This window comes from Dromiciops gliroides, chromosome 5 (genome assembly GCF_019393635.1).
Source record: "Dromiciops gliroides isolate mDroGli1 chromosome 5, mDroGli1.pri, whole genome shotgun sequence".
Taxonomy (NCBI): Eukaryota; Metazoa; Chordata; class Mammalia; order Microbiotheria; family Microbiotheriidae; genus Dromiciops; species Dromiciops gliroides.
Window position 1 is genome coordinate 192,307,987 of NC_057865.1, and position 23,916 is coordinate 192,331,902.

Genomic DNA, 23,916 nt, shown 5'->3' on the forward strand with positions numbered 1-23,916 from the left:
TTCAAATGCATCCTTTTTCTCTCTATTCATTTGTTTACCACTCTAGTTCAGACTTTCCCTATTTCATTCCTGGCTCCCTAACAGAGCACCTACTCCCAATCTCTTAACTCTCCATTCAGAGATCAAGAGGGAGAGCATGAGTATATCTCTTTATATATGAAATTTCTACTCCTTACCTCCAGGAAAATGTTTGTTTTCATTTTTGCTTCTTATCACAGTTAAGGGCTTAGTATTTACTTGCTGAATTGAACTGAATAGGGCATTCAAGAAACAATCTCTGACAATTCAATAGAAATCAATATTTATACTATCTCCAGCTTCAAATACCAGGCAGTTAAGAAAAAGAATTAAGAAGAAAACTACTTGTATCAAAATCTAAAAGCAGAAGCTACAAACTGCTTTATATGATTACCTATATAATTCCTTGTTGCTTGACTTAAAAAAAAAAAGAAACAAAGAAACAAAGAAAGGAAGGAAGGAAGGAGAAAAAAGTCTAGTAATCCTAGGATGTCCACTTCTGCATAAAGGCTAAAATAATTTAACTGTAACAAAAGCCATCTACAGAGACACAGAAAAGAAACAAAGAAGCAAAACAAAGGGGTAACCTTGGGCAAACCTCCAGCTGCTTTCTTCTGCTTTCTAGAACCTGGTATGAATCCTTTGAGAAGTCAAGAACAAAAAATCCAGTTTTACAAATACTCCACAAGGAAAAGGAATCACTGTGTGGGACGGACTATGAGACCTCTTACTTTCAAGTATAGATTGGAGTCATGCCCACTTACAGATTCAATGAAGCTACAAAGCCTCCTGCATGGTCTGTCTTTGGCATTATACTGAAAGATCTACACACATAATAAGCTAGGGCCGGTCAATGGGTCACGTCATTATACAGTTAGAGATATTAAATTGGCCTCCATAAGACCACAGGGTCTTATGCCCCTGAGAGAACACTTGGTGACCAGGAGATCTCGGTTTGATTCCAAATTCCTATAGCCCCTTAGCATGTCATTCTGACCCTCAGTTTCCTGACCTGTAAAATGGGGACAAAACTACATAGGGTTACTCTAAGAAAATTGTTTTATAAAAATTTTTAAAGCTCTGGAGAATGGATATTGCGGGGGTAGCCACAAACCTCTTTACTGGACTGGACCCTGTTCAGTCCATCATTTACAAAAATGATTCTAGGCTGCAAATGACTAAAAGGGGAGTTGAATTAGAAGAGTACTGACAATAAATGCAAACAAATAGCTTGTTCTTGTAATATGAAATATAAAAGTGAACTTGTAATTTGTAAAATTTGTCAACTAGATTTTTTGATGACCAAAAATTTATTTTAAGTAATAAATACAATCAGAAAGCAAATAGGAAAAGGCATTTTGGAATATGATCCTCACTCAAGTTATTCCAAGAATATTATGTACTCTGGCAGCTGTGCACAATTAATATCAAAGTAAATATTCTTCACACAGGTATATGCCGTCATACCGTTTGCAAATATATAGTATAAGTTATGTATATCTACAATGATGCCATCAAAACAAAACAAAAATGTCAAAGAAAGGATCCTCTAGGAATTTTTAACTTGGTAATTTTAATATGAAATAGGAACTTACTTTCTTAATATTCAGAACACTATAAAGTCACAGAACATTCAATAAAGCAAGCACAATCAAGGACTGTTATTAAACAAGTAGTTCCATCACAAAACTACCATTAGATTTACTAATATTATATTGAATTATAGAGAGAATTAAAGAATAATTACCATCCATACCCACAAGGGAGCATACTGCAGCCATTAACAGATCTTTTACAGGCACTGTAGGTAATGAAAAACAAAATCGAAGTAACAAGGAAGTAGTATCTGGCAAACCAGTTCAGACCGGTTTAGCCATATTTGTGCAAGCCAATCAGCTATCTTGTTCTGGAAATTTGTTTTGCATCAATAAAAGGAATTCTTAGAGAGGCTACATATCAAAAAAGGGTGGCACCCTTCTCTGAGCTAGGCAATGTAGGCTAAATACTAACAAACAAAATGTTAAAATGTTTAATAAGTACCATTTTGGATCCTTTCTTGCTGGTGGCTTTTAATTCTCCTCATTCTACATTAAGAAAAATCCTTTTTAGTTACCAATATCAGCATCATGTAGTTAATCAATTTTTTTTTTCAGGATAAAATGTTTACATTTTAGGAATAGAAAACTGCTCCCAATGCCAGACATAAATATCAAAAAAATTTAATCAACTCGCACATTTAATTATTTTTGCTCTTGTGGCATAAAGAAATGTATAAACATTTGATAGAGCCATTTAAAAGAGTCTTAATAATTCTCTCCACCTGCATTATAAATTGAGGCTGAGAATTAGTAGATGCTTTCTGGAAATAATTTATCTCTGATAAAATAGCTTTCAGCATTAGCAAGGATTTTTCATTCCACTAAAGGATTAAAATAACCAAGAATGGACTGGTAAAACTAAAATTTCTCCTAAAGTAAAATGAAAAATGCTGCTTCCTGTTCCAAACTGTACATTTTCTCTCCTCTGTTCCATTAGAAAAAAAAAAATCACTGCAACGAAACAACAAAGAGAAGTATTAGCCTACAATCTGCCATCTCAAAAAAGCTCAAGAATTTTAAGAAGCTGTTCAAGAGCTGCTCACAAGTCATCCAATGAGCAACCAGCTTTCTGAATCCTGCCTGGCAACAGGAAACAGACAATGAGAAGGTCACAGAGAAGGAGAGTTAAACAAAACAAGGAACCCAGACTGGTGCAATGTGGTTCTTTGCATAATACAAGTAATCTAGAATACGATATTCAATGTCCAAGTCTACTATTGTACATAGTACAATAACAATATGATACAAAATAATATAAATTGTTTAATAAGCCCTATGTGGTTAATGAAAACTATTCATAGTTTAATGACTGACCATCAATTTTTCTAGATGTGGAATCAATTGCTATCTAGAAAACCAAAGACACCCCCCCCTCCCCGCCCCCAACAAGGTCACATTACTCCAGAAAACATTTAGAGGATAAAAATGAGAATGCCTAAAAATTAAGTTTAACAATAAAGCATTTATAAATGAAAAGGGACAAACAAAAATCAATGTAAAAGGGTTTGTTTTGCTATAACATTGCTATATTATCTTAGTTATGTTAAATTCAATATAAAAGGGCTTGTTTGTTATGTTGCTATATTATCCTAGTTATTCTAGTTCCTGATTTTTAAAGATTCCTATGCTCCTCTATGATAATTTACTGTGTACTGAATCTGTTTAAAATTATCTAATTAGTTAAAAAAAGATCTAATTAGTTTAAAATTCCTAATTTCTAGTGAGAATGTATCTTGATTCTGCCTTAAAAATAATTTATGTTTTTAACTCATAAAAATTTTAATTGTTTTAAATGTGGTCTACTTACTACCTTTAAAACAAGTTATAAATCACCTCTTCGAAGCATAACGGAAAATAGTTTGATTACAAAATTAGTTTCCATGTTAAGTTTTGAGGAAATTTTTCTATTATTATTATATCAATTTCCTGTTCAATATTTAAATCATAAAATAAATACAAGGGATTTTTATCAGTGGAATATATTTTTAAAGGCTTATACTCAATATTTTATAGATTTTAAAGATTAATCCATATAAATACATTTTTAAACCACATTTTTTTCCTTCAAACAAAGATGAACCTTGTAATTTTTCAAACATACCCCAGAGGGAGCCTGCTGCAGCCATATCCTTTTAGCTGACATACTCTCCCAACAGGAAAAATAAATCATTCGATCCTTCCCTACTTCAGTACTGGTAGAGAACTGAAATTCACTCATTATCTGATTGGCTCGAAGAAGTAGCTGCCTGAAAACCAATGAGACACTGTTTCCACAGAGCCTGCCCAGCAACAAGGGAAGCAGATGAGGGCAAGTACTAAACTAATAATTCAGACTGTGAAAACAAAGGTGAACTATGCATCAAGGAAAAAAGGTATCTCAATATTACCAGATTCTCAAAAATAGCTAATGAATGGCACAAGAAATTGATTTCTCCTTATTATTTGATTAAATGTTACAAAGTACAAATGTGGTGTCATTTTGCCATTTGCCTCAGTAATAATACCTGTAATTTGATATGAGACCAGACTAAAGCTGACTAAAATTTTAAAGAGACATGAAAAAAAAAACAACCCAAAGTTAAAGAACTTAAAATGTTTTGTGGGTCCTACTTTTAATATAGAAACTTCTATCCTCAATTATTTTTATACTATTATAGAATGTGGTGGGTGAATGACTCCCCTGGATATTATAAGTTTTAAATTCATTTTTTAAAATGACTTGGCTTGAAATTAAATTCCTCTTTTAAAGTGTTTAATAGGTGATCTGCAAATTTTTCAATCTACCATTATTTGATTTGGAACCTCCTCCATCATCCTTAAAAGTGCTCCATGACATGTTTCTAAGTATAATTTGCACTAAAACAAGTGTTTTGGGGACCCTAGAAATAAAAAATAGTATCTCATAAAATCACAGCTAAAAAAGACTACCATACACAAAAGTGGATAACAGCTTTCTTTGCATGAAACAAAACTGACAAAACTATTAAGCCACCTTTGAGCTCTGACTTGCTCAAATTTAAATAGTTGGGGTTTTTTATACTAATCTTCAAATAAATGGTCTTTGCTGGTGGGTCCACTGTTTTATTACTATATTTAGCAAAATATCATACCCATTTCTGGGAAGATGACAACCAAGAATTGCCACCATTACTTTAAAGCAAAGTGCAACACACATGACTGCTTCTGCTCAATTCTTTAATCTTCTTCCCTGATTTAACATAAAAATTGTATTTGTCAAATGCTTAGCTGCAGTATTTTTAGGCGAGTTACACTGCAGGATGCCATTTAACTGGTCAGCAGGATGCCATTTAACATCTTACCCACTAATCTTTGTTCTAATTTATTTATTAATCTCCTTTATCCATTTATAATGGTCACAAATAAAAGCCAAAGTGTGAAATCTTTAGAAACTATAATCTTGACCCTACCATTTCTGACTTGGGAGTCAGGTCTATTTGGCTTTAGAATTCACCTCTTGACATTATAAACCTAGGGAAAAGTCACTAGGATTCTCAGTGCCCCTAGAAATTTCAGATATCCATTGGTAGGAGTTCTCCTCACCATAAGTTCCCTATACCAACCTACTGAGATATGGCCCAGGTGGTTAGACTTAACAACCCTGGGCCCATGGAAAAGAATTTTCATGTCTTCAATGACAGCTAAGTACTAGAACAGATCAATTAATGCTTGTAAGAGCTAGACTATCAACAAGTAGGGTCCCTATCAACTCAAGGATCAGACATAAAATCCCCTGAAATTCAAAGCCCTTTACAACCTGGTCCCCCCCCCTCCTCCTTTTCTAGACTTTTAACACCTTACTCCATCTAACTCGAATACTCCATGAAAAGTGACACTGGCCTCCTTGCTATTCCCTGAACAAAACACTCCATCTCTGGACTCTGGGCATTTTCACTGATTGTCCCCTAGGACTAGAATTCTCTCCTTTATCTCTTCAGGTTTTCTTTGCTTCCTTCAGCTAAAATCTCACCTTCTAAAGGAAGCCTTAATGCTAGCATCTTCCCTCTTAATTATCTCCAATTTATCCTGTTTATATCTTGTTTGTACATAACAATTTCCATGTTGTCTCTTCCACTGAACTGAATTCTTTGTGGGCAAGGATTATCTTTTGCCTTTCTTTGTATGCCCAATGTTTAGCATGGTGCCTGGAAAATAGTAGGTGCTTAATAAATGTTTATTGACTGAATGATATCTGGCTCCAGTTAGTCTTTCAATAAATGAATCGATGGATGAATAAATGGGTGAATGGCTGGCTGGATAGAAAGCATTTGTTAAGCACCCAATATATGTCAGTCACTGTGCTAAGTGCTGGCTATACAAATACAAAAACAAAGGTAGTTGCAAGTCTTTTGCCTTCCTTTAGATCCCCAGCTGGCTGACACATTTTTTTTTTTTTTGCAGGGCAATGAGGGTTAAGTGACTTGCCCAGGGTCACACAGCTAGTTAAGTGTCAAGTGTCTGAGGCCACATTTGAACTCAGGTCCTCCTGAATCCAGGGCTAGTGCTTTATCCACTGTGCCACCTAGCTGCCCCCTGCCTGACACATTATTAAGTATTTAATAAAGGTTTATTGATTAACAACTTAAATACTTCTTAGATCAAAAATATCCCTTCCTGGACCAAAACAGGGAATCTAGAAATCTCAAAAAATGCATATGTATAAGATACTTTTTGCGTGTATATCCATATATTGCCTCTATATTCCTTAGAAAACTAAGTGGTAGCATGCATTATTTACCAAAATCATAAAAATATTATAACCACTCTTACATACATGAGCTGCTTAGGTAGAAGTAAACATAAAACCTTTCTTAAATAAGATCAACAAGTCTAAGGTTTTTAAATTTTCTATTATATATATATAAAGGAATCCACATGTTATACCCCCAAAAGGGAACCTCTTGTGGTCATCATATAATCATTAGATATTGTGGATTTTTGCTTAATCAATCAAAAAGTTGATCGCTGAGCAAACAGGAGAGAAATTAAATTCTGCCTCATAAAAGCCTTAAAAATTCTACTATAAATACTAGCTCTGCTATGAAAACATATGCACTATTAGCAGCAAAAGGCATTATTCCTGCCTTGGATAAAATAAAACCTACCTGTTTTTATCACATAAAATGAAACTTAGCAATAGGGGACATTCAAATAATGTATCATGGTACAGTCAGGTTGTTAAAAATTTTTACTTTCAACAGAAATAAGAGAAAACTGCATTCAAATTCAAAACATTCTTCATTTTGCTTAAGAATCACATTAAAGTCTCTACTACTCCCGTTTTGTAATTAATATTTTTAGCATGAGCAAAGCTTTCTCCCCTTCCAGTGTCTGATAAACCAGTCATGTCTAGATAAAATTGATTTAGTGCCTAAATGAACTAAATTACCTAGTTTCTGTATTTTCTTAATCTCACAACAGGAAAAGTACAATTTTACATAACAGTAGACTCTGATAGCAATCAGTCAAGAAATCGACATGATAACCACACTCAACCCTCCTTGTTAAATATGAAATTTTAAAGGTAAGTTAAAAGCAAGAATAATAATTTTATAACAACTTGATTCTTTTAGCCATCTTTTAATTTGCTCCCAGTCATACTTTTATTAATAAATATTGAGACTGGCTACTATGTTTCTAGAATTTAAGGATCAACTTCTGCAATAATATATTTTCTACTAAACAATTGTTCTCATGTGTAATTCTCTGGATTCTCATTTTTAAACCAGAGGTGAATTAGGAAGAAACAAGGAGAAATGTAGCATCGTTCCATAAGACAAAGCCAAATTAAAAATGCAAAAGATTTTGAAGCATTAGCATTTTCTAATAACCAAACTGTTTCTACTTTTTTTTGGGGGGGGGATCTTTTGAGGATTTTCCCTTTTGTTCTGATTCTTCTTTCACAACATAACTAATGCATAAATGTTTAAAATGATTGTACATATATAACCTATATCATAGTGCTTTCTGTCTTGGGGAGGGGGGAAGAGGAGAAAAATTTGGAACTCAAAATCTTATAAAAACAAATGTTAATGGGGGCAGCTGGTGGCGCAGTGGATAAAGCACTAGCCCTGGATTTAGGAGGACCTGAGTTCAGATCCGACCTCAGACACTTGATACTTATTAGCTGTGTGACCCTGGGCAAGTCACTTAACCCTCACTGCCCTAAAACAACAACAACAACAACAAAAACCAAAACCAAAAAAAGTGTTAAAAAACTATTTTTACTTGCAACTGGAAAAAAAAATAACTATTCAGATTGGGGGAAAAATAAATGCTTATTCCTTTCCCTTATTTTTTGAGGCAAAGTTCTTTGATTCTATAAGTTATATTTAACATACTATATTTGCTAATGCTGAGAAAATTTTCAAATAAGAAACCTTCCATCAAAAGTTTACCTTTCAGGGCAGCTAGGTGGCACAGTGGATAAAGTACTGGCCCTGGAGTCAAGAGGACCTAAATTCGGGTCCAGCCTCAGATACTTAACACTTACTAGCTGTGTGACCCTGGGCAAGTCACTTAACTCCAGTTGCCTTAAAGTTACTTAACCTCAATTGCTTCACTAAAAAGAAAGAAAAAGAAAAAAGAAAAAAAAAGTTTACCTTTCAGCTATCCAAATTAACATATCCCCAAAGTACAAATAAGGTGGCATTATATTTTTAAATTATCCATAAAACAGAACTGTTAAAATTTCATGTTTCATCAGTACAGCTATAACTTAATATTAGTCCAAATTTTCATCTTATCAATAAACTAATCTTTTTTTGGCATTGTTATATTAAACTTATTTTATATCCATATATTATTGCCTATTTAATTTTGTAACTTTACAAACAGATCTTCTTAACTTGAGATACATAATTTTTCCTCTTTCAAAAAAAAAAATTGAATAAACCTATAGCTATCTCTCCACACCTCCACTACTGGAAGTTGGTTTTTTGAAACTAACTGTAAAACTTTATATTTCTCCCTATTTCATTTTATTACTTATTAAACCCAATATTCTTTCATAAACTCCATGTTTTCTACACTTTCAGCTTTGTATAATGTTCCCTCACTCCCTAAAAAGTCATCTGTCTCCCTCCAAGTCATGTCTTCAAATATTAACCAGCACAAGGGCAAGCACAGATGACTAAGGTTACCTACCAAAATCTTTCATCAACTTGATATTAACCTAAAAAGGAATATCCAAATAAATTCTGAGTCAACTTTACTCTAAGAGATATTATGTAGCCTATATCTTTCCATCTTCTGTATAAATGCAACATAAAAAATTCTCAAATGCCATCCTTAAATTTAGATATTTAGACAGATTTGTCTACCTACTGATCAGTCTAAGAAACCTGTCAAAAAAAGGAAATGAGACTTTTATCCCACATGTATGATACCATTTCCCTTACTCAAAAACATGTCTTGATATTCTACTTGCATTGGTTTCATTCATTCAACGAAGCTTAAAACAATAAAAAATATGGGGGGCTTTGGCGGGGATTTCCTCTAGCCTGTTAGCTATCTATCCCACCAACCTGATGCTTCTTTCTGAGCTCTTATAAACTGACATTTTATATTGAGATTTTTATATCATCAAAAGCTTATTTTAGGTAGACAATGTAAAATATTGGTCTAAGGCTATTTTCTGCCAAACTGTTTTGGGTTTTTTTTGCTTTTTTCCAGTATTTGTCAAAACTTTCCTATGAAGTTTTGTGTTCTTGGGATTATGGAAGACTGAAGCATTATGCTTTTTTCCCTCTAGGTCTTGTTTAATCTATTCTGTTCCACTGATTTACAAATGAAGGACTAATTGTCCAATTATTTACATGTTCCTTTATTTTTGACAAAGACTGTTTTTATTGTATTGCATTAAGACCTGAATTTGCTTGGTAAATTAGTAAATAAGATATTCATTTTGTAGTTTAGGATTTTTCTATTTAGTATCCAAGATTCTATTAATATATAAAGAAATGCTGATTTTATCCTATGACTGTTATTAGTTGTCTCCAATAAAGATAATTTCATTTTTTTCTTAACTAATCCTTATTCCCTAAATTTATTTTCCTTGTCTTATTTTTATAATTAGCATTGCAAATATTCAAATATCAAATAATACTAATAGTAAGGAGCATCTTTACCCAGGAATGTCTTGGTAAATGTTTAACAACCAACTCTCCAAGGAGAAAATATGTGCAGTATACACTTTTAAGTATAAAATGCATTATTAACATTTCTCCCATCATTCTCTTAAATCTAAGAAGCAACAAAACAATAAATCAAGCCTTCATTTGGAGCATTTGCCCATTTATGAGGTGTCAATGCTCATACTGAAATTTTGTCTGAAGTATAAGTGTTGACACTGAAATTTTAACAGTTGGCTTGCTGAAGCTGGTTTTTTTTTTTTTATGTGAGGCAATTGGGGTTAAGTGACTTGCCCAAGGTCACACAGCTAGTAAGTGTTAAGTGTCTGAGGCCAGATTTGAACTCAGGTACTCCTGATTCCAGGGCCGGTGCTCTATCCACTGCGCCACCTAGCTGCCCCGCTGAAGCTGTTTTTAAAAAACACACAACTGTTTTTACTCCTGATATTAATGAGAAATCCTATTTAGCCTCAAACACTTGACACTACCTGTGTGACCCTGGGCAAGTCACTTAACCCAACTACTTTATCCACCCCTCCCCCCAAAAAAGGCAAACTATCAGCAACCATATTTAAAATGTTCCAAATAATAAGAGAAACATAAATTAAAAGAACTTTGTAATTTTAAAATATAATGAACAAATTGGCAAAGAAGAAAGGGATAAGGACTGGACCTGTGATTTCATTGATCTGAGGAACTCCTGGATTAAGCAATTGAAAATGAAACATACTCATGCAACAGATTTTGACCTAATTATATATACAGGAAAAATAAAATGAAGAATGTTTATTGTCCAGATTATGATATGTCAATGATCAGAAAAGTCACAGAGTATATGTGTATTAAGAATATCTGAGGCAGATACTACAGTTGTGTCTGATTCTTTGTGACCCCATTTGGGGTTTTCTTGGCAAAGGTATTGGAGGGGTTTGCTATTTCCTTCTCCAGCTCATTTTACAGATAAGAAAACTGAGGCAAACAGGGTTAAGTGGCTTGCAGAAGGACACACAGCTAGGAAGTGTCTGAGGCAAGATTTGAACTCATGGAGATGAATCTTCCTGACTTCAAGTCTAGTCCTCTATCCAATCTGCCATCTTTCAAAACTGTTCTATTTTAATCCACCTGATGGATAGTCTTGGGATATTAAATCCAAAAATACGGATTTAGTGTTCAAAAATCCATGAAGGAAAGGATCTTGTTTTTCTTCCTTAAAAGATTAACATGGGGGGGGGGGGCCGCCATAGTGAATAGAGCGCCGGCCCTGGAGTCAGGAGGACCTGAGTTCAAATTTGGCCTCAGACACTTGACACTAGCTGTGTGACCCTGGGCAAGTCACTTAACCCTCATTGCCCCTCAAAATAAAGTAACGAATGCTCTTTAAAAAAAAAAAAAGAATAGGGAATGCTCTGCCCAAGTAGGTATTTAAATATTTGTTGAATTATTGATCTGCAAATAAGGACATATCATGTGTCATAGTAAATTTGATTTAACAACTACTACTACTACTTGAGGTTAGTTCCAAATAAGCGTAAAGTCATTAAAGTGATGGAATATTCTGTACTTATATGTTGACTCATTCTATTGATGTGTAAACACATTTACAACTAAGACAAACAATTCGCTTCTGGCCTTAGAGAACATTGCAGCTAGGATCAAGAGCCACTACAGATAGATAGATACAGGGACAAATCCTGTGATTTCACTAGTATAAGAGACTCTCCAGTAAAGAAACTCCTTCCACCCACACAGGTCAGCACCTTTTTTGCACTCTAAAGTCTTAAAAGAGCTGCTTAGAGCACAAAAAAACTAAAGTTACTAGCCCAGGGACAGTGTCAGAGAGGAACTTGAAAACAGGTTTTCCTGGCTTCCTGGTCAGCTATCAACTATGCCATGCTGTGATAATTTTCATAATTTGTTCTTTACATTATTATATTAAATTTTATAAGCTTAATAAATAAAATATGAGTACATATCGAAAAAAGAGTACTACAAGATAATGACTCATCTTGGCATGCAGGTGGTAATTGGATTTTAAAATCCAATCTATGCCACAGAGAACAAAACTGAGAGCTCCTACTTAAGAACTAACAATTATTAAGTTCTTATTGTATACAAGGCACTATAATTGGTGCAAGGAATATAAGGACAAAAAAACCCCCAAAAAATTAGTCCCATGTCCTCAAGAACTTTATATTCTACTAAATTTAAATCACTTTTAAACTAGGAAAGCTTTAATTATGTAATTGTATTTGACACATTATATCTGTCATCTGAGGACAAGCCTCTCTGAATTTGGAGAGACTCTGAATGAGATCAGCATCTGGGTTATAAAAATTTCAAGAGGGGCTGTTATTTGTATCTTTGGCAGTAATAACAATGATAAGGTCTTTAAAACAATATAAACCTGTAAATAGGTTGGTATCACATCTGTTATAAACTTGGGGGGGAGAACATACTTAGGAAAATACTTTACCCACTGATGCAGACTAACATCCTGAGCAGTTCTTGTCAATGTCTTTTCAGAGCAGTGAAATGGTGTAGTGGATGGAGTGCTGTATTTGGAGTCAGGATGACTTAAGTTCAAATTTTGCATGAAACAACTTACTAGCTGTGACTCCAGGCAAGTCACTTATGCCTTCTCAACACCAGTTTTCTCCTATGTAAAATGGGTAAAATAAAAGTATCTAAAGTATAAATAATACCTCCAGAGAGTTCTGGTGAGAATAAAATGAGGTAATGTATATAAACTGCTTTGAAAACAATAATAAAATGATAAAATAAATGACCTAATATTTTAAAATGGATAGAGAATATGAGGTAAAAAAGAAAATGCACTGAAATGCACTCTGAAAAACAGCATATACAAAACAGTTATCAACTACTACAAACTACTACAAACAACTGACCCAGAAAACAAATCAAGGAGATATAATTTAAGATTCATCAGACTCTCTGAAAACCATAACCTAAGAAAAAACTTGGACACTATACTTCAAGAAATCATAAAAAAGACTGCCCAAAATCCATTAAAACAAGAGGGCAAAATAAAAGCAAAAGTAATCTATTTATCACCTCTTGAATGAAAACCCTTAAATATGTCATAATCAATATCTAGAGCTTCCAGATGTAAGAAAAAATACTGCAAGCAACAAAAAGAGTTAAAGTACCAGAAAACCACATTCAGGATCACACAAGTTAACATTACTTTAAAGAAGAGGGAATTTGGGAATGTAACATTCCAAAGAAAGGGAGGAAAAATTAACAATCCAGAAAAATATATCCTGCAAAAAAGAGTATAATGCTATTAGTGGGGTGGGGAGAGAAATGGAGCTTTAATAGACTAGAAGACATTGAAGCATTATTGAAAAAAAGAACTGAGAGAATCTTTCAAACACAAACAAAAAACAAGAGACACAGAAAAGTGAATACATTTGTGTAGTTATAGAGAGTTAAATGATCAAATGATTAAATTCTAAAAGGATAAAAAGAGACAAATTGAGAATACTGTCTTCGACAGTGACCAAGGCATAAAGACAAATGTAGGCCCCTGGGATATATCCCCAGCCCCCCACCCCCACCTTGTTTTGTTGAATAAAAAGAGAAAGGAATATACCATGAAAAGAAACCAGATAAGGAAGGACACCAAAAGAATAGTATACAAAAATGGAGAGGATGAGAAATGGAGGTGTCTCACAAACCTCACTCTTCTATGAACTGGTTAAAAATAAGGTTGCAATGCCCATACATATATAAATACAGAGTATAGTACAGAAATGTATTAAATTCAACAAGAGGGATGGGGAGACAGAGTTTAAGAGGGTAAATAGGGACTGGGAGGGAAGAATCAAAGAAAGGACATGGTTGGTTATGAGTTCAAATCTGTCATTAGACACTTGACACTTACTAGCTGTGTGACCCTGGGCAAGTCACTTAACCCTTATTGCCCCACAAAAGAAAAAAAGAAGGAAAAGGAAAAGGTTATCCTTATATTGTGGATCACAAATGAAGTAGGAGGATTAAAAGGAGATAAAAGACTCAATTATCTGAATCTGGGTTGTGAGAGGAAAGGAGGGGTAGAGAAACGGGATCATAGCACTTCAATTAGTACTGTGATCCAATTCATTTTCTCCCCTCACCTCCTTTTTCTTTGTATAAAGGATAGAAGGGACAAAGTATTAAAGGATGGTAGAGAGAAATACACAATTAGTAAACATAACTAAATGTGATGGGGCTGTACACATATAAACAATTTTTAAAGTAAAATATAATAAAATGTTTATAAGAGACATACTTGAGGGGGAAGCTAGGTGGCGCAATGGATAAAGCACTGGCCCTGGATTCAGGAGGACCCAAGTTCAAATCTGGCCTCAGACACTTGACACTAGCTGTGTGACCCTGGGCAAGTCACTTAACCCTCACTGCCCAGTAACCCCCCCCCAAAAAAAATCAGAAACATACTTGAACAAAAACAATCATGGTCTCAGACAATATAAAAGTAAAACAAATATGACTAAGGTAAGCAGAAAAAACTTATTTAAAATCACTATATAATGAATTTAAAATACTAATAATAGAACAAAAAGCAGAGTATAGATACTTAATGAAAAAGCCAATCAAAATATGGCAAGGACAGAGAAATTATGAGACCTCTTGTACCAGGAAGGAAGAAAGGGGGCAGCTAGGTGGAGCAGTGGATAAAGCACTGGCCCTGGATTCAGAAGGACCTGAATTCAAATTCAACCTCAGACACTTGACACTATGTGACCCTGGGCAAGTCAGTTAATCCTCATTGCCCCACAAAAAAAAAAGAAAAGAAAGAAAAAGAAAGATAGAAAATATAACCACCCACAAATAATAAAGAAAAAATTAAATACCTGAACTGAAAAAAAATTGACTTATCTCTGGTAGATTTATGACAATTACTGGATGGAAAACAAAAGGAACATACATAGTTCTCAGCACTGAACAGGGTCCGTAGCTTTAGAAAAACAGCATGAGACAGGTATAAAAAAACCTCTCACAGATAAATGCAAGAAGTATAATTATTAAACACATATCTTACTATCTATAACTCAATAAAAGGCATGTGAAGAAAGGATTCGAATTATGAAAATGATATAATCTTAAAGAGAGCAGGTCCAATAATAAACCATATAAACAATTGATAATAAAATTTTAAATTACAAAAATGATTCAAACCTACCAAAACATTTAAGGCACAAGTAACATAATAATTAAGGGAAACTATGTAACACCAAAAAAGGTTCAAAGGAGAGGAAAAAACACATTAATTTAGTGTGCAACTTTAAAAAAAAAAACAACCCTGGAAAAAGCAGCAAAGCAAAAAGTCAGAAAAACACCAGAAATTCTGAAAATTCAAAGTAGAGAATAACAAAACTGAGAGAAAAAAACACACAAAATAAACAAACCAAAAAAATCAAGAAAAAGAAAGTTTAAAAAGTATGCTTCCAACTGCATTCATACTTCAGTTTTGTTTTGTTCTCCTGGAGGTAGATAGTATTTTTTAAAATCATAAGTCCTTGTTTTGGATTACTGTATTGCTGAAAATAGCTACATCATTCACAGTTGATCATTATAGAATATACTGCTGTTACTATTTATAAATGTTTGCGCTCACTTTGCACCAGGTGATATGTCTTTCCAGGTTTTCTGAGAGAATCCTGCTCATCATTTCTTATGCCATAATAATATTGCATCACAATCATATACCACAACTTGATATACCCCAATTGATGGGCATAATCTCAATTTACAATTCTTTGACACTTTCACAAAAAGAGCTGCTTTAGTTTTGTACATAAGGTACTTGTCCTTTTTCTTTGCTCTCATTGACCTAGTAGTGGTATTGCTAGGTCAAAGGCTATGCACAATTTTATAGCCCATTGGGCAGCACTCCAAATTGCTCTACAGATAGACTGGATCAGTTCACAACTCTACCAACAGTGATGTGGTGTTCCAATTTTCCCATATCCCCTCCAACATTTATTATTTTTCATTTCTGTCATACTAGCTAATCTGATAGGTGTAAGATGGTACCTTGGAACTCTTGATTTGTATTTCTCTAATCAATAGTGATTTAGGAGCCCTTTTTCATAACTACAGATAGTTTTCAAAAGAAGAAATCAAACCTACCTGTTTGGGGGGCAGCTAGGTGGCGCAGTGGATAGAGCACCGGCCCTGGATTCAGGAAGACCCGAGTTCAAAGCCAGCCTCAGACACTTAATACTTACTAGCTATGTGACGTTGGGCAAGTCACTTAACCCTCATTGCCTCATTAAAAAAAAATTTTTTTAAAGAAAACTACCTGTATCTTTTGACCATTTCTCAACTGTGAAAATACTCATATTCTTATAAATGTGACTCAGTTCTCTCTATATTATCAGAGAAACTTGCTGTAAATTTTTTCCTTGAGTTTCCTGCTTTCTTTCTAATCTTGGCTGTATTAGTTTTTGTTTGTGCAAACCCTTTTAAATTTAATGCAATCAAAACTATCCATTTCACATCCCATAATGTGCACACTCTCTCTCATTTGGTCATACATTTTCCCCTTATCTATAGATATGGCAAAATTTTCCATGCTCTCTTAATCCGCTTATGATTTCACCTTTTATGTCTAAATCATGTACCCAATTTTAACCTTATCTTGGTATGTAGTTTCAGAAGTTTCAACAGGGGGCAGCTAGGTGGCACAGTGTATAAAGCACTGGCCCTGGATTCAGGAGGACCTGAGTTCAAAGCCAGCCTCAGGCATTTGACACTTACTAGCTGTGTGACCCTGGGCAAGTCACTTAACCCCCATTGCCCTGCCAAAAAAGAATGATACTGTCTGCATCCTCTAACTCATGTCACCTCATTGGTCATTTTATAAGTAGTTCCCTGCACTAAAATGTACACTCCTTGGGAGCTATGGGTGTTTTTGCCTGTCTTTATACCCCTAACACTGAATATGGTGGCAGGGATATAATAAGCATTTACTAGATACTTGTTGATTTGATTTGACTAAACTGTAGTCTTTTAAAAAATAAAGCAGTATGAAGTCTTGAGAATCAGGAATAGAGATGCAAGATTCATGGACACTAGTCCATAGTTCTAGTCCTAGACCAGTGTGTCTTTGAAAAGCCACTGAAACTCTGGGATGAATTTCCTCATCTACAAATTGAAGGGCACTGATTTAGATTGAGGCAATTAGGTGGCACAATGGAGAGTGCTGGCCCTAGAGTCAGGAAGAGATTATTTTAAATCAAGCACTGCACACCTATCAGCTATGTGACACTGGGCACTTAAACCTGTTTGTCTCATTTTCCTCACCTGTAAAATGGGGATAATAATTGCATCTACTGCCAAGTATTGTTGTGAAAATAAAATTAGCTATTTTAAAATCAATTTGCAGGGACAGCTAGGTGGCACAGTGGATAGAGCACTGGCCCTGGATTCAGGAGGACCTGAGTTCAAATCCGGCCTCAGACACTTGACTTACTAGCTGTGTGACCCTGAGCAAGTCACTTAACCCCAAATGCCTCACAAAAAACCAAAAAACCAAAACCAAAACCAAAATCAATTTGCAAACCTTAAAGTGCTATATAAATGCAACCTATCACAATGTTAAAGTCTTTTTAAACTTTAAAAATAAGACTTTTGGCAATGTGCTTATAAAATTGATGTAAAGGTGATGATGGCCTGAGGGTGATGAACTAAAAAAAAAAAAAAGCTTGAAGAAAATGCTTAAGTATATTTATGGAAATCATACTGTCTATAGTTTAACCTAGACTAACAATACATTATACCTCTACTATTTACATAGATGTTTTTTTGCCACTGCAATTCTAAAAAATCAGCTACAAAGACCTGGTATGAGGGAGAAATCACACCCAAAAAAGCAAACTTTAACAGATAAAACAAATGAAGAATGTTTTTGGCTACACTAACCTGATCCATCTGAGAGACTATTTTAAGTTATCCTAACCATTACACTGAAATCTACTGCTTCCTTAAAAATCTACATATAAACAAGGAGACTTCAATAAAGAGCTGGCACTTTCCTGGTATGTTGTTACTCTTCATTTGTGAGTCTGTTTCTTGAAGATTTAACTGCTCATTCAAATTCAAATGGCAGAGAAAGTCAGGGGAAAACCTTTCCTTCAATCTCAATTTCAATTACACTTCTGTTCCTAATAAAGACCTAGCCAGAAGATTTCACAAGTAGTCGCTTAGCAACAGCATAGGCCAAGTTTAAGACTCCCAGAAATCTGGCAGACACTTGAGAATGCATAATTGAGCCTAGTTAGAGCTTCATGGTGGAGACAGGGAATTAGGAGGAATAATCCCAGAGACAAAGCACCAGTAAAGCAATCAAGATACCAGCTAAAATACCAATCAAGATACCTGTAAATTCTTCAAAAGTGTCCAAAGACTGACATCAAGAACATGAATTCTAATACCTTAAGAGTTTTTATATTTACAATTTGATTTATTTTTCTTGACAATCTATTCTTTCTTAAATATTTTCATTATCATTTTCTCTGTTGAGATTGAGGGTTCTCACATGCAATAATATCAGGAATATATATAAATTAGGAGGAAAACACCAAATAGAGGAAAATACTAGCAGTAAATTTCTCTGATAAAGATCTGATAACCTAGATAAAGAAAGATTTGATAGAAGTAGATAAGAACAAGAACCATTCACCAAACAAGCATATGAATAGGCAATTTCTAAAATAGAGAATATAAATTCTAGATACCCATATGAAAAGATGCTCTAAATCACTAATAAGAGAAATAAACATTTTTAAAACTGAGGTCCTACCATACAATTATCATATTAGCAAAGATAACAAGAGGAAAACTGCCAGCTGTTTAAGGGAGTATGGGAATTGTTACAAAACATTCTGAAAAGCAATTTCAAAGTATACCCAAAAAGACATTAAATTACATATAACCTTTGACCTGTGTTTTCAAATACAGTTACTGTGCTGATTTATTTTGCTTGACTATACTTAGTGTGTTATAAGGAAGGTCTGGGGTGGGTAAAGAAGGGCCTCCAAGTGGATTTTGCAGGTAGTGACAGAGATGGAAAAAAGAAAACAAAACAAGGGATGGAAGGAAGTACAATGAAATACAATGAAAACAAGAGATTTAAAAAGGGAAACACACTGGAAAATTTTGTGCTGTCTTGTTTAACTTAAAGTACACTTAAAGGAATAACTGTATGTAATAAAAGTTCTTGGCTTCATACACTATTCTCTTTTTCCCCCTTTCATTGTGTATTAAAATGTTTTATGTAAGTTGGGTTAACAATTTTTTTAAATTTAAAAAGTACATTTACATGAGAAAATAAATTATTTCATTACCTAAAAGGGGGATGGGGGGATATCTACAAATCAGAAATGACCTAAATGAATTATTAAAACAACCTTCACTTCTACCAGAAATATCAAAGAGAAAATTATTTCCCTTTGGTGGTGAGAAATTTACTATCAATTTCTAGTTTTGGGCTGACAATGTAAAAAACAGTACTTGTCTCTATAATCAGGATAAGATGTAACCAGATCAAAAGCTTTACCTTGATTATGTCCTCATCATCAAAATAGCCTATTAATTGGTGTGGTTAACTGAAGGAGAAATGGTCAATTTTACATTTAATTATTTTTTTAAATATCTAATATACAACTCTTTTTAGACAGCAAACCATATAACATTAAATAGCATTCCCAGTGGCTATATTTAAAAGATGATACAGAATCAGAACAGTCCAAAAACTTCAAATGTGAACTTTCACACACTGTATTATTTACTAAACATTCATTTGTCTATCACAGATATGGTTCCCAGTTAGTGTTTCACAAACTGCTTAGTTTCCAAGGATGGTCCAAGGAGTTAATACTAAAAATTTTCTAATGGTGCCTTAAGCAGTTATAAAATGTCCAATATATTTCATAAAATATAGTTTTCCTCTGTGAAAAGAAATATATGCTCATTTGAAGCATTATAGGTTTGTTTCTGCAGCAATTAGAAACTATTACACTCCAGCACATGACAATTTTGGTGTTCATGCAGCAATTAAATCAAATTTGGACCCCATCTGAACAAACATGTTCTTGAAGTTTCTCAACCTATCATCAAATTGTTTCCAAACCTTCACAAGGCTTCAACATTCAAGCAAACTAGATTCCCAAGGGATGTTCAGAGTATTAAACTCTTACTTGAATTCTATACAGTGCACCAGAGTAGCTCCCTCATTTTCCTCTTATTACTCTGTAATTGTACCTCACCAGCTATGTAATCATGTGATCAAGATGTTAAAAATGTTTGCATTCTTGTCCCATGAATGTCAGACATTTAAAAGCTATGATCACTAGGCATGCACATTACAGATCATCTTGAAATTACCACAGAATGTCACAAAAGTTCTGGAAAAACAAACCATTTACAGCTTCCCATTGTGGTATTAAGGCTGTTTGCTGATTTAAACTCATTCTCCACTTATGTATGGTATTATCAAATGAACTGGTTGGCAACAATAGTCAGTCATTCAATTGAGTTTCTGTAAGAGTATAAGTGGTAGAAGAGAAGAAAGTAATTTCTGAAGAAATTCATTCTTTACAAAGGTTAATTTAGATATTAAACATTGTTAATGTCATTTAATACAGTATTTATCATTAATTAGTAGAAAACTAAATAATTTCTATTGTAACTAGTTTTTCTACCATTTTCTGCCACATATTTGCAGGAGCAAGTCTTTTCTCATTTTACTCAAAATACTGAAATAAACATGATACAGAACCAAATTTAAGATTGTTCAGTGGTAAGCCAAATTTTACAAATCTTTGTTCAAATAAAAACAAGTAAAACATCACAATTAAGTTTATATGTGATTATTACATTATGTTAAAACATCTTTCAAGTTGTAATTTACTTCTTTTAAAAATATGATAAAGTTTATAAGATAAAGAAATGTAATTTAGTCTTGCAGATAACAATAAGCATAAGGTCTTGCCAGATTACTTCTTATAAAACATCCCACATAAATAGTCATGATTTTTGTAATTTTATAGTTTTTATAATTGTAGGTAGAATGAAAATTTTCTATGATATAATTATGATTATATGATGTTTATTATATATAATATGATTATATATTTCAATTTGGAGCTTTTGGAGGCAAAAGTTATTACTGTAGTTACTGTAAATAATAAATTAATTGAAAATAAAGTAGTATTTTAAATTACTAGAGGTTCACAATACATTTTTTGTTATTGAAAGGGCTTTTAGCAACAAAAATGCTAGGAACCAACAAGTCAATGCTTAGTTTATCTATGATTCCCCAGTTTTGAGTAGAAAACTCACTTGATCCTGGATATTCTAAATCAAAGTCAACTTTTCTTGAGATACATATGAAACTGGTACTTTGGGGAAGCCTTGCATTCAAAATCAAAGCAGGAGTTGTACTCATTTATCAGTCTTTATTCCCCAAAGCTAATGTCCTAATTATCATAGGTTTTAAAGGTTACCAAAAGGTATAGTTAAACATATTGGGTGTCCCAGTCACTAAGTGGGCTGACTCCTCTTTCTGAATGAGAAGGAATCTCAAGCTCTTCTCTCATTCCAAGTTTTACCCCCATTCAAGAGTAATTCTGGAAGCCAACAAAAGTTATTTTCTCCAAAGAACTTTAACTTAAAAATTCTTAGCTTCTGCCAGAACATTTACAAAAACCCAAAGAAAACTTAGCAGCTTTTTACAGCATGAGGTTGACAAACACTGCATCAGATATGAAAGTATGGACAGGATACAATCTACATATTCAAAAGGAATTCCAACAATCAAGGAGATGACAGAACTACAGTTTTTTGTTGTGGTGGTCTTTTGTTTTTTTGTAGGGCAATGAGGGTTAAATGACTTGCCCAGGGTCACACAGCTTGTAAGTGTCAAGTGTCTGGGGCTGGATTTGAACTTAGGTCCTCTTGAATCCAGGGCCAGTGCTGCATTCACTGTGCCACCTAGCTGCCCCCAGAACTACAGAAGTATTAAAGCTGATTTTTAACAGTTATGGACTGGTCTACTAAGTCTTGAAGTTATGCTTAAAAGCAACTAGTTGAGCAAATAACCAAGAGCCTTTTAGAAAGAGATAAAAGAAAAATGTTTCACTGGGGTCAGGAGACAAGAGTACTGAAAGCATAGCCTTGGCTGTGGGTAACAAGGGCTGGCCCCTCAATAGCCTTTTTCTTCCTAATAGAGAATAGGATAATCCCATCAAAATCATATATAAGTCAAACTAATTATTCCTTTGTCTTGTCCCAGAAAAGTAAAATTCAGTATTATTTCCAGTTCTGGATGCCACATGTTAAAAAGGACACCAACAAACTGAAGCATATTCAGTACAGTAACTAGGATAGTGAGGACACTATAGCATATGAAAATCAATTTCTAAAGCTAGGGATATTTAATATGAAGAAAGATGGGGAAGTGATATAATCTCTACCTTCAATTATCTGGAGGCCTATTATAATTAGCCCCAAATAAACATAACTAACAAGGATCAAAAATTAAAGGGAAACAGATTCCAGAATAATACTTTAATACTTCCATAGATCTATGAAACTTCCCCCTACAGTATAGATAACACATTCACCCAATCTTAGCCTTTATCAAGCTAGTTAATATCCTATAATAAATCCTCCATAGGGTTCACTTAATGTGCTGGAGGCCTTCTTCTAGGTCTCTTGACATTGCCTACATATAATGGTGTACTCTCCACTGCTTATTTCTCATTCTGACCTTTCGGTCAGCCACCTTTTGCAGTCATGTATTTCTATGATGCTATCTTTTATGATATTTCTGAATAGTTCTTCCTTGTAAATGACTTAATTGTCCTTTTAAATGACAGATTATTTACATATACCATGCACTTGGTTAATTAATCCATGACTTGAACCCATACAGCTTACCCAAGAGAAGGGCCAATCTATCTACCTTTCTTCTTCCAAGATATTTATGCACTGATGGATTGGGACTCTGGTTTGTCCAAATGAATATCATAATCTGAACAATAAAAACATTTATTCCACTTGGGTTTTCCCATGTGGATGGTCAAACAAGGCAACTTATTTAGGGATCTTATTTAGGTGGCTTTATAGCATAAGCACAATATCATCTCCAAATGGGAACGGTGTTGGAACTGCAATCAAGAAGTAACCCTCTACCATTTAGACTATGAATGCACACCATCTGTGGCAAAAGCAAACAAATACTTTTGACAAGTACTTACTTGTACAATTGATATTAATAATTAGAATAAAGTTCTGTTCTTTGTAGTCACAAGTAATAAGTACAGTGAGGTCTTGTACTCTCCGCATTTTTCAAATTGTGTGTCTATCAAGATGTAGTAGTCTGGGGGCAACAAGGTAGAACAGTGGATTAAGCACGGGCCCAGAAGTCAGGAAGATCTGAGTTCAAATATGGCCTCAAACACTTATTAGCCATATGACCCTGAGCAAATCACTTTACCCTGATTTCCTTGAGGGAAGAAAAAAGATGTAGTACTCTGATAAAGAATAGTTTGTAAGATTCTGAATCATCCTGCTCTTCAGTTTATTAATTGTGTGGCCCTGGGCAAGTCACTTAACCTCTCTGTGCTTCACTCTCCCTTATCTGTAAAATCAGAGCAATACCTAGGTTTACCTACCTCACAGGGCTGTTGTGGGGATTAATTAGGTTATGTCTGTAAAACATTTGAGCTCCTTGGAGAATAAATAAATACAATAAATACAAAATAATCTATTAAAGTTGGTTTGTTTAGGGGGGCCGGGGCGGGGGAAAGAAGAATAGTTCGTAAAAGTCTGGCAGTTCCCTTCCCATAGTTTTATCAAGAATGCCCTATGCTGTGAAAATTTTGTTGAGGTGGGAAATCAGCCACTGTGTAGTAATCATATAGAATATCACACTGCCTAATAATGCTAATTAAGAGATTATCATATCTAAAAGTATAACAAGTTTTACTAGTTTTAGAAATGCAATAGTTTATTGTGAGCCTCTGAAAGGATTAGTGTAAAGAAACAAACTGATTTAAATGTATCTGGGTTGAATGAGGGGGGAAAAGTATAGAACCTGAAATCAAATATGAGCAGGAAAT

General features: G+C 34.1%; 1 protein-coding gene across 4 annotated transcripts in view; it reads right to left on the reverse strand.

Moving 5' to 3' along the window:
• LOC122728221 (activating transcription factor 7 interacting protein) overlaps positions 1-23,916 on the reverse strand; it is a 140,247-nt gene that overhangs the window by 68,625 nt on the left and 47,706 nt on the right. The window contains exon 1 of one of the 4 annotated variants that reach the window (XM_043966546.1): positions 3,718-3,792. The exons of 1 other annotated variant lie outside the window; for it this stretch is intronic. Coding sequence is in view for 1 of the 3 variants with exons in the window: in XM_043966543.1 (XP_043822478.1) it covers positions 1,775-1,788 (14 nt within the window). In the remaining 2 variants the exon portion in view is untranslated. Of the gene's footprint in view, positions 1-1,765; positions 1,815-3,717; positions 3,793-23,916 lie in introns of those variants that run through there. 2 more of the 4 variants (XM_043966545.1, XM_043966543.1) reach the window with 2 other exon arrangements.